This window comes from Alligator mississippiensis, chromosome 2 (assembly GCF_030867095.1).
Source record: "Alligator mississippiensis isolate rAllMis1 chromosome 2, rAllMis1, whole genome shotgun sequence".
Lineage (NCBI taxonomy): Eukaryota > Metazoa > Chordata > Crocodylia > Alligatoridae > Alligator > Alligator mississippiensis.
In genome coordinates this window covers 61,184,326-61,198,052 of record NC_081825.1, presented here as the reverse complement: position 1 = coordinate 61,198,052, position 13,727 = coordinate 61,184,326, and the positions used below count along the sequence as shown (strand labels likewise).

Here is a 13,727-nt window from a genome sequence, read left to right as displayed (position 1 = left end):
GCAAGATAAATATCCAAATGTCTCTTGAAGGCATTCAAAGTGGGTGCTTGAACCACTTCCACCTATTCCAAACCTTGAGGGCTCAGACAGTAAAGAAGTTCTTCCTTATGTCCAGCCTGAAATGGTCATGGAGGAGTTTGTGACTGTTCGACCTTGTCATCCCTTGGGGTGCTCTGGCGAACAAACGTTCCCCCAGATCCTAGTGAGCACCCCTGATAATCTTATAGGTGTCCACCAGATCACCCCTGAGCCTGCGCTTTTCCAGGCTGAAGAGTCCCGTGGTTCTCAGCCTCTCATCATAAGGTCTGCTTCCCTGACCTCTGATCAAGCGCGTGGCTCTTCTCTGGACTCTCTCAAGCTTCTCCACATCCTTTTTGAATTATGGAGCCCAAAACTGGACACAGTACTCCAGCTGCGGCCTCACCAAAGCTGAGTACAATGGGAGAACGATGTCCTGGGATTTGCTTGAGATGCATCTGTGGATGCAAGCCAGCGTTTTGCTTGCTTTACTAGCCGCAGCATCACATTGAAGGCTCATACTCATCTTGTGGTCAATCATGACCTCCAAGTCCCTTTCGTCTGTAGTGCTAACCAGTGTAGCACTGCTGAGCCTATAAGCATGCTGCAGGTTTTTCCTCCCAAGGTGGAGAGCCTTGCACTTTTCAGTAAACACCATCAGTCTCTCATCCGCCCATTTCATGAGCCTGTCAAGGTCTGCCTGGATCACCCTCCTGCTCAGGTATGGATGCTTTACCCCGGGTTTGATGTCATTGGCGAACTTGGCCAGTCCACTTCTGACACCAATGTCTACATCATTAATGAAGATGTTAAACAGTATAGGCCCTAGGACAGAGCCTTGAGGGACCCCACTGGTCACAGCACACCACGACGACTTACTTTCATCAACCAGTACCCTCTGGGTCCTACTGTGGAGCCAATTCCTCAGCCAGCGGATCATGGTGAGGCCAAGGCCACGGTTAGCCAGTTTTGCCAAGAGGTGATCATGGGATACCAGATCAAAGGCTTTTTTAAAGTTGAGATATACGACATCAATCTCTTCCCCCTTGTCCAGATGACAGGTCACCTGGTTGTAAAAGGAAATTAGATTGGTCAAGCAAGACCTAACTGCAACAAACCCATGCTGGCTATCCCTCAGGATGTTGCCATCAGCCAGTCTGTTAAGGATGGCCTCTTTGATAATCTTTTTCAGGATAGAGGTCAGGCTGATGGGCTTGTAGTTTGCTGGATCCACTTTCCTCCCTTTCCTGAAGATAAGCACCACATTGGCCTTCTTCCAATCTTCAGGCACTTCACCAGAGCACCAGGAGTTCTCAAAGATCTGTGCCAGGGGCTGAGCTATGATGCTTGCCAGCTCCTTGAGTACCCTTGGGTGTAAACCGTCAGGGCCGGCTGACTTGAAGGTATCCAGCCTGTCAAGGTGTTCCTTCACAAGGTCAGCTTCAATGGAGGGTAAGGAATCTCCCTCACCTGGGCCTCCCTGTCCCATAGTGGGCAGGGGCGTCCCATGGGACTGGTGAAAAACTGTTGCAAAGTACCCATTTAGCAAGTTTGCTTTTTCCTGGGTGTCAGTTGTCAGTTGTCCCATCTGGTTTAGCAGGAGTCCAATGTTACCCTTGCTTTTCCTCTGGCTCCCCACATATCTAAAAAAAGACCTTTTATTGTCTTTGTTATTTGTAGCTAGCTGGAGTTCCGTCACAGCCTTGGCTTTCCTGGTTTGCTCTCTGCAGGTTTCGGACCAGTGCAGAGTATTCCTCCTTGGTGGTGGATCCAGTCCTCCATCCTTTGTAGGTCCACTAGTTCCCTGGAGAGCCAAGGGGGCTGCTGTGCCCTTTTGCTGCCTTTCCTCCGAGACAGGATAGAGTTTGCTTGCACATCCAGGATTGCTCTCTTGAGGAGCAACCACTCGTCCTGGACTCCCCTCCCCTTTGGGTTGTGGCCCTGTAGGGCCTCACTGACAAGCCTCCTTAGCTGGTTGAAGTCAGCTTTCCTGAAGTTGAAGACTTCTGTATTACTGACTGACTTGCCAGCTTTTCGGCGGATGGTGAAGATGATCAGCTCGTGGTTACAGTCACCCAGCTTCCCTTCAATCATTAGGTCACTGATTAGGTTGTTCCCAATTGCCAGTACCAGGTTGAGCAGCGCTTTACTTCTCATCGGCCCATAGACTTCCTGTGTCAGATAGAGCTCGTCCACGCACAAGAGAAAGCTTTGCAACTGCTCAGATTTGGCAGAGCACTGTTCCCAAAAGACATCTGGGTAGTTGAAGTCTCTCATGACAACCATGCACCGGGAGCGTGCAGCCTCAGCCAATTCCCTGGCAAACTCCTAGTCAAGGTCTTGATCCTGGGTAGGGGGTCTGTAGCAGACTCCCACCATTGTGTCCCCTGTGCCGTGTTCCCCATGGATTTTAAACCAGAGGGTCTCAAGTCCACCATGGGTGCCCATGTTGGCTTGCAGGGACGCGTAGCTTTCCTTGACATGAGAGCTACACCCCTGCCCCTTTTATCCACTCTCTCTCTCCTGTACAGGGTATAGCCATCTATACCCGTGGCCCAGTCATGGGTGAAGTCCCACTAGGTCTCTGTTATTCCTATGACATCATAATTATTTGGTACGAGTTTATTTCATATGGTACGAGTTTATTTCAGATTTCCAATTTAGGAAGCAGAGGTTGATAAGACATCCTTCAAGCAGTTAACAAGAATATCTAACACGTGAGATAGTACAGGTGGGGGATTTCAACTTCCATGGTATCTATTGAAAATGTAATACAGCAAGATACGGAGGACTAAATCATATTTTGCCTTATGCACCTAAATGGCAAGAATGCAGCTGTGCAACTGCAATTTTTGGCACTGTGATTCAGCTCACCTACCATGGGCCCGCAAAGCATGCACAGTGGGCCTGTACTCCAGCTAAGCAGCTGTGTGGAAAAATAAAATCACCTACATAAATACACAAGACTGGGTAAGTCCCAATTTTTTTCTCATGCAAAAACCAAAACTAGCATATGTTAAATAGAGGAGGGCCCTCCCAGCTCTTATCTCAATAGCGTAGTGTGTAAGGCACCTTCTCAGGGAGGAAGAGGTCTCAGTTCTAGGCCTCCTTCACCCAGAGAGAGTTTAAACCTATATCTCCTGTTTCCTAGCAAAGAGTTCTAATTACCAGATCAAAAGCTAGGCCCAGACCCCTCTCCAGCCCTCCTCTGGACACTGGCCCATTGGGCAGCCATGGAGCCAGGACGTAGAGAACAAGACAGAGGGTGTGGCAGGTCTATGAAATAGCTGCAGCCCTAAAAGGGAAGGGCTTCTAGACTGAGGCCCTGCTTACCCAGTTCTGTTTATCAAATGAATATTAAACGCAAAGTGCAGTGGGCCAGCTTCAGGAGTGCGGATTTCAATTGTTCTACGAAAAGAGTAGGTAAGGTCCTAGGGGTAGGTAGATTAAAGGATAAAGGGATCCAGGAGGCCTGAAGGAGATAGAATTGCAGACTCGTCAAGAAGCTATTCCAGCATGGTGAAAAGTTAAAAGTTACTGCAGGCCACTGACATGACTACACAAAGAGTTTCTTAATTACCTCATAATCAAGAAAGAAACAGAATCAATAAAAGGAAGGGAGACTTACTAAGGACCTGTGCCAAGAACTTGCCAGGACAAAATCAGGAAAGCAAAGGTGAAAAATGATAACTAAGAAGGAATGCTAAATAATATGTCAGACAGAAGAGAAAGACCATGGAAACTGTGGGTCCATTGCTCAATAGTGCGGGGTCAGTTATTAACCAAAGACACAAAGGCGGCAGAGCTACTCAGTGGCTACTTTATCTCAGATTTCATTTTAAAAAAGCCAAAAAAACAACAACAAAAACTATGATGAGACATAACAAACTAATATAAACAAGGAGAAGGACTGCAGGTTGTGATAAGGAAAGAACTTTTAACAAATCTGAATGCATTTAAGTTGGCACAGTATGACAAAACTCATTCCAAGGTGCAGAAGATCTTGGAACCACTGGCAGTAATGTCTGCAAAGTCATGCATGACTAGCAAGATCCCAGAATTGGAAAATGGTTTCCACAGTTGCCACTCTTAAAATGGAGAAAACAGAGGACAGAGGGAATTAGACTTGTCACCCTGACTTGTCACCCATCCCTGGAAAGTTGCTAGAGTAAATTATAAATTAATCCATATGTAAACACAGAGCTTCTAAAATTCATGGCACCAAGGTGTCTAGTATGCCCTTGACAAATTATTTTTGAAAACGTTGGTCCTCAGGCTGAAACAACAACTATGCTCTCCATTCGTCTTAGTCCAACATCAAAGCCTAACCATGGTAATTTAGATGCGAACACTTTTTTTTAAAACTACCTCGCTGCTAAGCACACTACGCAAGAAAAAGAAATCTCCTACAGCAGTCAACTATGAATAATATCTCATTTTGGCATTCTATCTGGGTGGCTCTTGGCTTGGGGGTAGATCCTAGGAAATAATTGATTTGTCCACCTCCATTTGAAACCCATTGAGTGGGCATTTACACAGCAATGACTAACATTCAGCAGCTTAATTTGACAGGCTTCATTCACTGTAAAACAGATGATTTTGAAGGACAGCTTTTCCAAGATCTACTTAGAAATATGGAAAGAACCTTCAAATACATCATGAGCACAAAATTAATTGGAGCATTAATTTAGCAATGAACATGAAAGGTGCAGGAAAGAAGGTTAAGTAAATGCTTTCTTAGCAAAGTTTTATCAAAGTACATTATTTTATTTATGAAGAGTTATTTATATATGCATTTACTCTGAAGAGTGGAACTCAGATTCCTTGGTGAAAGATAAAGTTAAGAGAGGTTTGCTTTTCCATTCATTTAAAACCTCAAAAGGCAAAAGTAGAAGGAATACCTTTGAGGATTCAATATTTCTACCTTCTGTAGAAGGTCTAATGCATTTTATTTTAAAAAGGGGAGAAGTGTACAAACAAACTAAGAAGCAAAGTTCACAAGTTATAGGACAAAAAGGAAGAGGCAGTGTTTTTTTATGATATAATTTATTGGACCAGTTGTATAGGCTTCTTTCCCAAACCTGAAGCTTGTCCAATCTCTCTTCCAACTACACAGTTGGCCCAATAAAAGATTTCACAAATAAATCCTTGCCTCTTGTACATTTCCTGGAACATTGTGGTACAAGAGCAATCAAACTCTACCAAGAGCAAGGGCCAAAAAAAAAAAAAAAAAAAAAAAAGAACTAAAATAATTACATCAACATAAAAACAAATCTCACGCCATCTTCACGCCGGAGGGCAGGGAACAGCTGCAGGCAGACCTGGATAGGTTGGACAAGTGGGCAGAAAACAACAGGATGCAGTTCAACAAGGAGAAATGCAAAGTGCTGCACCTAGGGAGGAAAAATGTCCAGCACACCTACAGCCTAGGGAATGACCTGCTGGGTGGCACGGAGGTGGAAAGGGATCTTGGAGTCCTAGTGGACTCCAAGTTGAACATGAGCCGGCAGTGTGACGAAGCCATCAGAAAAGCCAATGGCACTTTATCGTGCATCAGCAGATGCATGACAAATAGGTCCAGGGAGGTGATACTTCCCCTCTATAGGGCGTTGGTCAGACCGCAGTTGGAGTACTGCGTGCAATTCTGGGCGCCACACTTCAAGAAGGATACGGATAACCTGGAGAGGGTACAGCGAAGGGCAACTCGTATGGTCAAGGGCCTGCAGACCAAGCCCTACGAGGAGAGACTAGAGAAACTGGACCTTTTCAGCCTCCGCAAGAGAAGGTTGGGAGGCGACCTTGTGGCTGCCTATAAGTTCATCACGGGGGCACAGAAGGGAATTGGTGAGGATTTATTCACCAAGGCGCCCCCGGGGGTTACAAGAAACAATGGCCACAAGCTAGCAGAGAGCAGATTTAGACTGGACCTTAGGAAGAACTTCTTCACAGTTCGAGTGGCCAAGGTCTGGAACGGGCTCCCAAGGGAGGTGGTGCTCTCCCCTACCCTGGGGGTCTTCAAGAGGAGGTTAGACGAGTATCTAGCTGGGGTCATTTAGACCCAGCACTCTTTCCTGCTTATGCAGGGGGTCGGACTTGATGATCTATTGAGGTCCCTTCCGACCCTAACATCTATGAATCTATGAATCTATGAATCTATGCTGTGTCCCATTCTTTCCCCTCTTTTGGTCTATGTTGTCTGTTTAGGCTCCAACACTGTAAGGTCAATGCATATTCTCCACAAAGGCCTGTTATGTCAGCGGCTCTCCACATAGTTGGAGGGATCTCCCTGTATTAATTTGCCCCCAGAACTGGGGCCATAGACTACAAGGTTAAATCCTCAACTAGAATCCATCTGTAAGTTCTTTCAGAAAATGACCAACTTTAACAAGCCGTATCCATGAAAACAACACTGTTGAACATTTACACCTGTATAGTCACATGTTTTGGGGATCTTACCTGACAGGTTTTGACTTTGCCTAAGATGTTGTCCTGTGACATAGCTTGGATTGCCTGCTCACTCTCCGCTCGCCCATCAGGTATGAAAATACTGTCATGGGAAAAAGCTCGAGTACCCATAGTATAGCTGGAGGACCTGCAATGCAATTCAGAAACAGTATTTAATTTATAAGGCTGCTCAAAAGATTCCTACAATTCATTATTACAGTAATTTCCCTTCTGTCTATGGTCCCCTATAGGGGTCCCCTATGGACCCCTATTCTGGTCTACATAAGCACTTGGAACAGACTTATAACTGGGTTTAAGTAGTTCCAATAGCTCCAGTAGTTCACTTCAGCAGCATGACTAACATTTGTCACAAGTGATTCATTCACACTCTCTCTTTCTGTCCCCTAGGGGAGGATGGTGTCAGAAGCAGAGTGATCTGGCAGTATATTTTTTAACTATATACATTCTTCCTATTTTATATATGAAATGCTCCTTGATGTCTGTTTATTAGACCACTGTCTCACAAATAATTTGATCAAGCCCAAGGCATATAACCAGGCAGGGTTCACTGACATTAAAAGGAACTATTTATCTCAGAAGTGATCAATAATATTTTGTAAAAAAGCAAAAATGAATGTCTTTTAATTGAAGAAAAAACTTTTTTAAACACAAAAAGCAAATTCTTCCTTCCCTATTTTGAAATAAGATAAGGTTAGTTTAGGGAAAAAGTATCTCCTGTTTCCAAAGAGACTTATTAGAATTGGAGACATGCCACATGCCAACAAAGAAAACTCAAATGCAATGGAACTCATCTGATCTCTGGTTTTATTACACACTGTACACATGGTCCACAACCATCAGAAAGTTCTCAGGCCTCTCAAGAAAGCCTGAGCACAGGTTTAATTTATAATCTCAGGTAAATGCAAAACCAGGCAAACCAGGATGGTTTCAAATAACATTTACTTTTAGGTCTGATTTGCCTGAATCAGAAATTTGAAGCAAAGTTAACGGTGAAAATTCCCAGAGTAAAACCAAAACTGATGTTCATAAAAACCCACTAGACAGGATCATTATTCTCATTGGTCAGTTATAAAATAAGATTTCACAATCAGGGAGCACATCTATATGCTGCCCTATGGCAATGTTATTACTGTAATGTGCTTTAGTACTTCCTTTTGGATTTCTGAAGCACGGCGCACAGTTAGTTTTAGCCGCTATTTCACTGTAGTGGTGTGCTAAAACAGGAGATACCACTACGGTGAAGTAGCTGCCAGTCACGTGTAGACTCACATGATCACTACATCGCTGTAGTGCATTGCACAGCAATGTAATGTGTCACTACGGTGACACAGGGTGACATGTAGATGCACCCACTGAAATCCTAATTTCTGTCATATTGGGGAAGGAAAGTACAAGGTGGATTGTTACATGCAATTGTAGTCTGATGATTTCATCATGGGACAAGGAATCCAAAGGTCCTTAATTATAAATCTGATTTGCTTGTAGTCTTGGAAAATAAAATCACTGCATCTCTTTACCTCATTTTCTCCCATCTATAAACTGGGCACAATTCTTTCTTCATAGAAAACTTCAGAAATAATGTTAGAACATGAACGCTACTTAGCATACATGGTAAACGATGATAACACGTGAACTGTGACTAAAAACATTATGTGAATCCCTTATTTCCTGCTGGTTGTTCTGTAGCTATGACATACCAAAAGGTAAATTTAAAATTTTGGATTCAGACAGCAGTTTGAATTATGTACAATAGGAAGGGATGAGTCTCACATTCAGACAGAAAGAGGACATCAGTGCAGCTTAGGTGTATACTTCAGAACTGCATTGCTACAGTCCATTGTCTAAATAGCCAAAAGCCTCTTACTCACCATGCTGTCATTCCACACGGTATTCTTAAATCACCACCCACGTGTAATTGTGTTGACAAAAACCAGCAAACAGCTAACTCACCAAGCACCGGTACTGGTATGCAGCATTTTCTACATAATTCCATACTATTTTGTAGGGATGTGCAAAGTGGGCCTCTATTTGATTTGAATTTGGCTGGAATCAGCGACAGTGATTCAATTAGTTGAGTTGAATCACTGTCCCTGATTTGATTTGGCCAAATCTGAATCTGAAGATTAAATGCCGATTTGGAGGATCAGTGATCTGGACATAGACGCAGCTTTAAAAGTTTTTTCTACATACCTTGAGGTAGCAGGCGCAGCTCATGATCGCTGCGATGCTGGGGTGCATGGAGTGTCCCACAGGAGCATGGGGGGCCCCTCCATGTGCTTGGCGGTGAACCCGGAAGTGGACCAGAATTACTTCTACTCCACTTCCGAGTCTGCCGGGACACCCCTCCTCGTGCCCCCTGGCTCAGCGATTGGCTACAGGGGGACCCCGGGTGCCTCCCCCAGACCCAAGAGGCACCAGTCACTGAGCTGGAGAGGTGCGGGGGAACTCCCCTGCAGACCTGGAAGTGAACTGGAAGCGCTTCTGGTCCACTTCTGGGTCTGCTACCGAGTGCGCTGGGAAGCCCTCCGTGTTTCTGTGGGACACTCCACATGCCCCAGCATCACAGCATTCATGAGCTCCTCTACCTAGAGGTATGTGGAAAAAACATTTAAAGCTGTTTCTATGTCTGAATCACTGAATCTTTTCAAATCTCTCTGAATCAATTTGGAGGGTTCAGATTCAATTCAGAGAGATTAAAGGTCCTCTGATTTAATTTGGATTTGGAGATTCGGCCACCAAATCGGGACAAATCTCCGCTGATTTGAATCAGGGACCAAAGCTTTGCACAGCCCTACTATTTAGATTAGCAACATACAGTAAAAGATACTTATACACCACTGCTGGATACCAGAAAAAGGGAGATTTACAAAGAGATAACATACAAGGGAAGATCATGTTCCTAGTGGGTCAGGAATTTTTTTCAGATTTAAATTCTTTATTGAAAAAATGTTCATCAAAATGTTGACATAGTATGGTATAATTACAAGTAAACACATTGGTACACCTCCCTCTGTTTCTTGCTTCTGGCAGGTGTTGTTGGTTGGCTTTCTTTGAACTGACAATAGCCAGAAACATGCTCCACATAAAAGTTCTGTCACCATCTGATAGTATCTGATACCATGGGGTAGACCTAGCTTGTATATCATATTGCACTGCATGGTGCCATGCAGGCATATCCTTAGCCATTTGAGGACAACGGCTTGCAAGAACTTATGTGGATGTCTAACCTGGCTTGTAAAATCTTCATTCAGGTGTGAATATATGAGAAGGGAAGAGCCCAGCCTGTCTCAGAGCCCAGGTTGAATTTCAAAGGTTGGCACTTAAGGTTACTTTTTCTTTTTCTTTATTTTTTGACTAACAAGTCCAGATAATGGGAACACAGATCACTATACACTCCCCAATCTCTCTTTTGAGCCACATGGCTTGCTTTATTTTGTGGCTTAAACATGTCAAAGGGTTACTAAATGGTTAGTCTGGTCACAGGATAAACCAAGAGTAAAACCAGGATTAACAAAAAACCTCTGCTCTAAGCGAAATCTCTATCTGGTTTCAAATGCACTTAAAAATTTAGGCAGACAAGGTTCCTTGGGTGAATTTGATATCTTTTATTAGACCAACCCAAATGGTTGGAGAATAGTTATTAAGCAAGCTTTCAGGTTCAAAAACCTTTCATCCTTAAAAATGTATGTATACATTATTGCAACCCAGTTCTAGTTGTAAACAGTTTTAAGGTGCATTCCCAAACACTCAAGCTGGACAGAGGAGATATATTTTTTTGCTCACTTACAGCCTTTTTTCTAAAAACCTTTCTGAATGCAAGTTTGACAGATCATTTTATCAAGACCCTTTTCTGGTTTCATTTTCCAGTCTTTGTCAAGGAAAAAAAAGAAGCCTTGACACAGGGAGTGTCACTGTTTTGTTCACTGCCACTACCATTATTATGGTTTTTGAAGATTTAGCAGCCTCTGTACAGAAAAATCTTCACAAGGTGTCTCTACAGACTATGTTTCACAAAACTTTCCTCAATTAGAAAACATGCTACCACCAAGAATGATGCTGTATAGCTGAATCTAGGGCCCTGGCATATTCCTAAAGTCCTGACCATAGTTAGAGGCGTTAGTCTCTTTCAAAATAGAGTACAGCCTCCATACGGTGTGGGACAGCTGTGGCAGCAATTTCTAAATGTTTCAGTCTGTAATACTGATGGTGACACTTCAGAGACTGTTTGTATTGAAAATAATTACCTCATCATCTGACTCATTCCTTTGAAACCTGACTGGATTCAATGAATTATGGATGAGCTGTAGCAAAACAAAAAGCATTTGTAAAGCATCCATAAACTAGTTATCTTTTAAGATCACTAGCAACATAGAGGACTGTGTTCCAATTTTATTTCCAATATGTACCTTTTCAAAGATAGTTTTTAAATTCATTTTCACTCACTCTTCCCAGAAACCTCATTGCCACATAATTCCTCTCTCTTCAGATCTCCAAAGTTTCAAGGCTGTTACTTTCTCTTTGTTATAAAGGATAATACTGAGTTTCTAAATGTCTATATTATGAATAATGTTTAATGAAGTTCTGCTTGCATGTAGTGCAAGTCTGTGTTTTAATGTTGATAGATGGAGAGCTACAATATACCCCTTGACGACCGATAAATTATCTTCCTTTTGACAGGAAGATAATTTATTGACATTGAGAAGTCGAGCTGACTCTTCCCTATTTGTTTATATCAGAATTGCTATATACTGGGTCAAAGCATAGGTCTCTCTAGCCCAGCATCCAAGCAGAGTTTCATTGGGTGGCACACAATGGCTCCTTAGTTGCCTTTGAACAGCAATGAGTGTTGACTTTGGTCAGTCAGGGTTCCCTGCTCAGTGTCCTTTGGCACCCTGTAACCTTTACTCCCATTCCAGTTTTGTCATTTTTGTCCCAAGAAATTATTTCTGATTCACTTAGTGACCTCCCTCTAGCCACTGGGGAGGGTAGCCCCCTTGTAGGCCCACTGTCATGGCCCATGAAATAGGCCTGCTTCACTTGGTGGCTTAGTATGGATGCTGAGGAAGAGGGCAAACAGAGCATTTCCAGAATTTTTCACCCCCTGCTTCTTTCATGTTGCAGCTATCAGCATTCAGAGGTTTAAGAAGTTCAGCAGTATTATGTAAAACACTGTTGTGGTATTGTCTGTCATCACCTGATTGCTCATGCCCTAGATGTATGGGAAAAATGAAACACACTTCAGTCAAATCGTTCCAAGTCAACATATGCAGTCTGGTCTCTGCCCAGGGCCATAGTCCTTTACCTTTGTGATGATCTGGATGAGCTCCTCATCGAAGACAGAAGCATCCATTACTGGTGTCTTTGCATAAAGAGATGGAGAAAAGGGACTCCCTTGCAGACTTGATCTAGATTTCCAGTTAGCAATAATAGGATTCCTTTTGAAATTTAAATCTGTTATGTCAATGTGACATTTGCTTTTGGGACTGCAAAGTGTATGTGGGGAGTAGAAGGGGAAATTTCACCTATTCTGGCAACCAATGAAGATGAAGTATAGCAAACTTGAGTCATAAATGTGTACAAGGCCACGTGGCCTATAACCTTAGATAATTCCTTTCTGTTACACTTATGAAATCTGACATAGCATACGATCTGTTTTTGAGTAGCTAGGCTTTCACTGACGTGGGGTGACTGCGAGTGTGTGTGCATGCATGCGCACACGTGCATGTGCATATATATAGATAGATATACAGTATATATATATTTTTTTGACTAGGCTGAAAAAAAGGTTTTGCCCTTTCTAATCTTGAATTCCAAGGAGTAAAGAGCTGAAAAATGTGATGTATACTGTCTGTCACCTTGCCAAGAAGAATTTCCCTGCATCAACCAGTTGTTGAAATTTGGATAAACTAAATAGCTTTATTTCCCTAAACGTGCTGCCCTGCTGGCCAGACATTTTGCAAAGATGTTGATGGCTGCTGACAAAACCAAATATGGTGCGTTCTATTGCAAGTGAGACTACCCCATTAGGAACTTTCAGTGCTTCCTGTTTGCTGGATGACTCAATGTATGAAAATACAAGAACTGCAACCTAGGCTGGAACATCTAGGAGAAGGATTACTGATGCCAGAATCCCCACTATGTTCTTGAACTAGCAGACACAGATGTTAAAGTCTTTCCAGTCCATAATGGAACACCAACCTCCTGCTTTTTAGGGGACTTAAGACAAATGAACTGAAACTAAACTTTCTCTCTGAGTTAAAGAGAAACATCTATTGCTCCAAGTATGAGGAAAGATTCCTCTCCCCATGCAATAGCCTCTCATAAGAGGGGCCCTGAAAAGACCTGGAAGAAAAGTATGAAGTACCTTGAACTGGATCAAACAATATTTTTGTATGTTCTCTACAACCCAGAGGGTTAGTGGTAATTTTGTTCAAGACTTGCTGAAAGTAAATCAACCTGCAAAAAGAGTGGGGCTGGGTTATAGGGTCCCCAGTAGCAATTCCTGTCAACTCTCACTGTAATCTTCAAAACGCTTAGAAGATGGCATAAGCCTGGTTGAAATCATGGTAACAAGAGGCAAAGGCTTCTTATCATTTTTTTGCTGCTTTCCATTTGATTTGGATATAGGACAAAGAAGCAGGGAAGCTGCCTCCACTAGGGCTGGTGTCTACTTCCTTTCAGGTTCTGGAATAGAAATGTCTGAGGATGAGAGCATATCATCAGAATCCTTTAATGAATGCAGTACCAAAAAAGTTTATTCCCTTCAAAAAGTGAATTTTAATCAGGCTCTGGATTTCTCTAGAAACCCCAGATGTAGTCTGTGCTCAGGATTCACATCACATAATTATTGTCAGTGCCATTTGATGCGATGACCTGCAGAGAGGTCTGAGCAATACTCTCTGTCCTAGCCAGAGATCCTCTTTGGAGATAACAAGATCTTCTCCTCTAGTTATGACTACCTGGCTATTTTAAACTGTAGATTATCAGAGGTGTACCAAAATATAAACAAGTGCTACACAAAGGATAACCAAATACAATAAAATGACACCCTGACAGATGCTGCTGGCTGAAAGATTTCAATCTCAGAACTGTACCACAAATGAAAATCATCTATCCAAGCACTAGAAAGAGCAGTGCCCCCAGTATTAACAACTCCAAACTGATGAGATATTTGAACAGGAACTCTACATTAAGGAACATGATTTATACAAAATGATTAATCTGAAACCTTATAGTTTATTTTA

The 13,727-nt window shown here is 42.8% G+C and overlaps 2 protein-coding genes across 2 annotated transcripts in view; one reads left to right on the top strand and one right to left on the bottom strand.

Moving 5' to 3' along the window:
* AASDH (aminoadipate-semialdehyde dehydrogenase) overlaps nucleotides 1–13,727 on the top strand; it is a 116,890-nt gene that overhangs the window by 84,361 nt on the left and 18,802 nt on the right. The gene's annotated exons all lie outside the window — the stretch shown is intronic.
* Nucleotides 1–13,727, bottom strand: part of CRACD (capping protein inhibiting regulator of actin dynamics) — a 77,183-nt gene that overhangs the window by 45,629 nt on the left and 17,827 nt on the right. Inside the window, exon 2 of the mRNA XM_014594994.3 lies at nucleotides 6,475–6,610. Within this exon, the coding sequence (XP_014450480.3) occupies nucleotides 6,475–6,594 (120 nt within the window). The 5' untranslated portion in view covers nucleotides 6,595–6,610. The remainder of the gene's footprint in view (nucleotides 1–6,474; nucleotides 6,611–13,727) is intronic.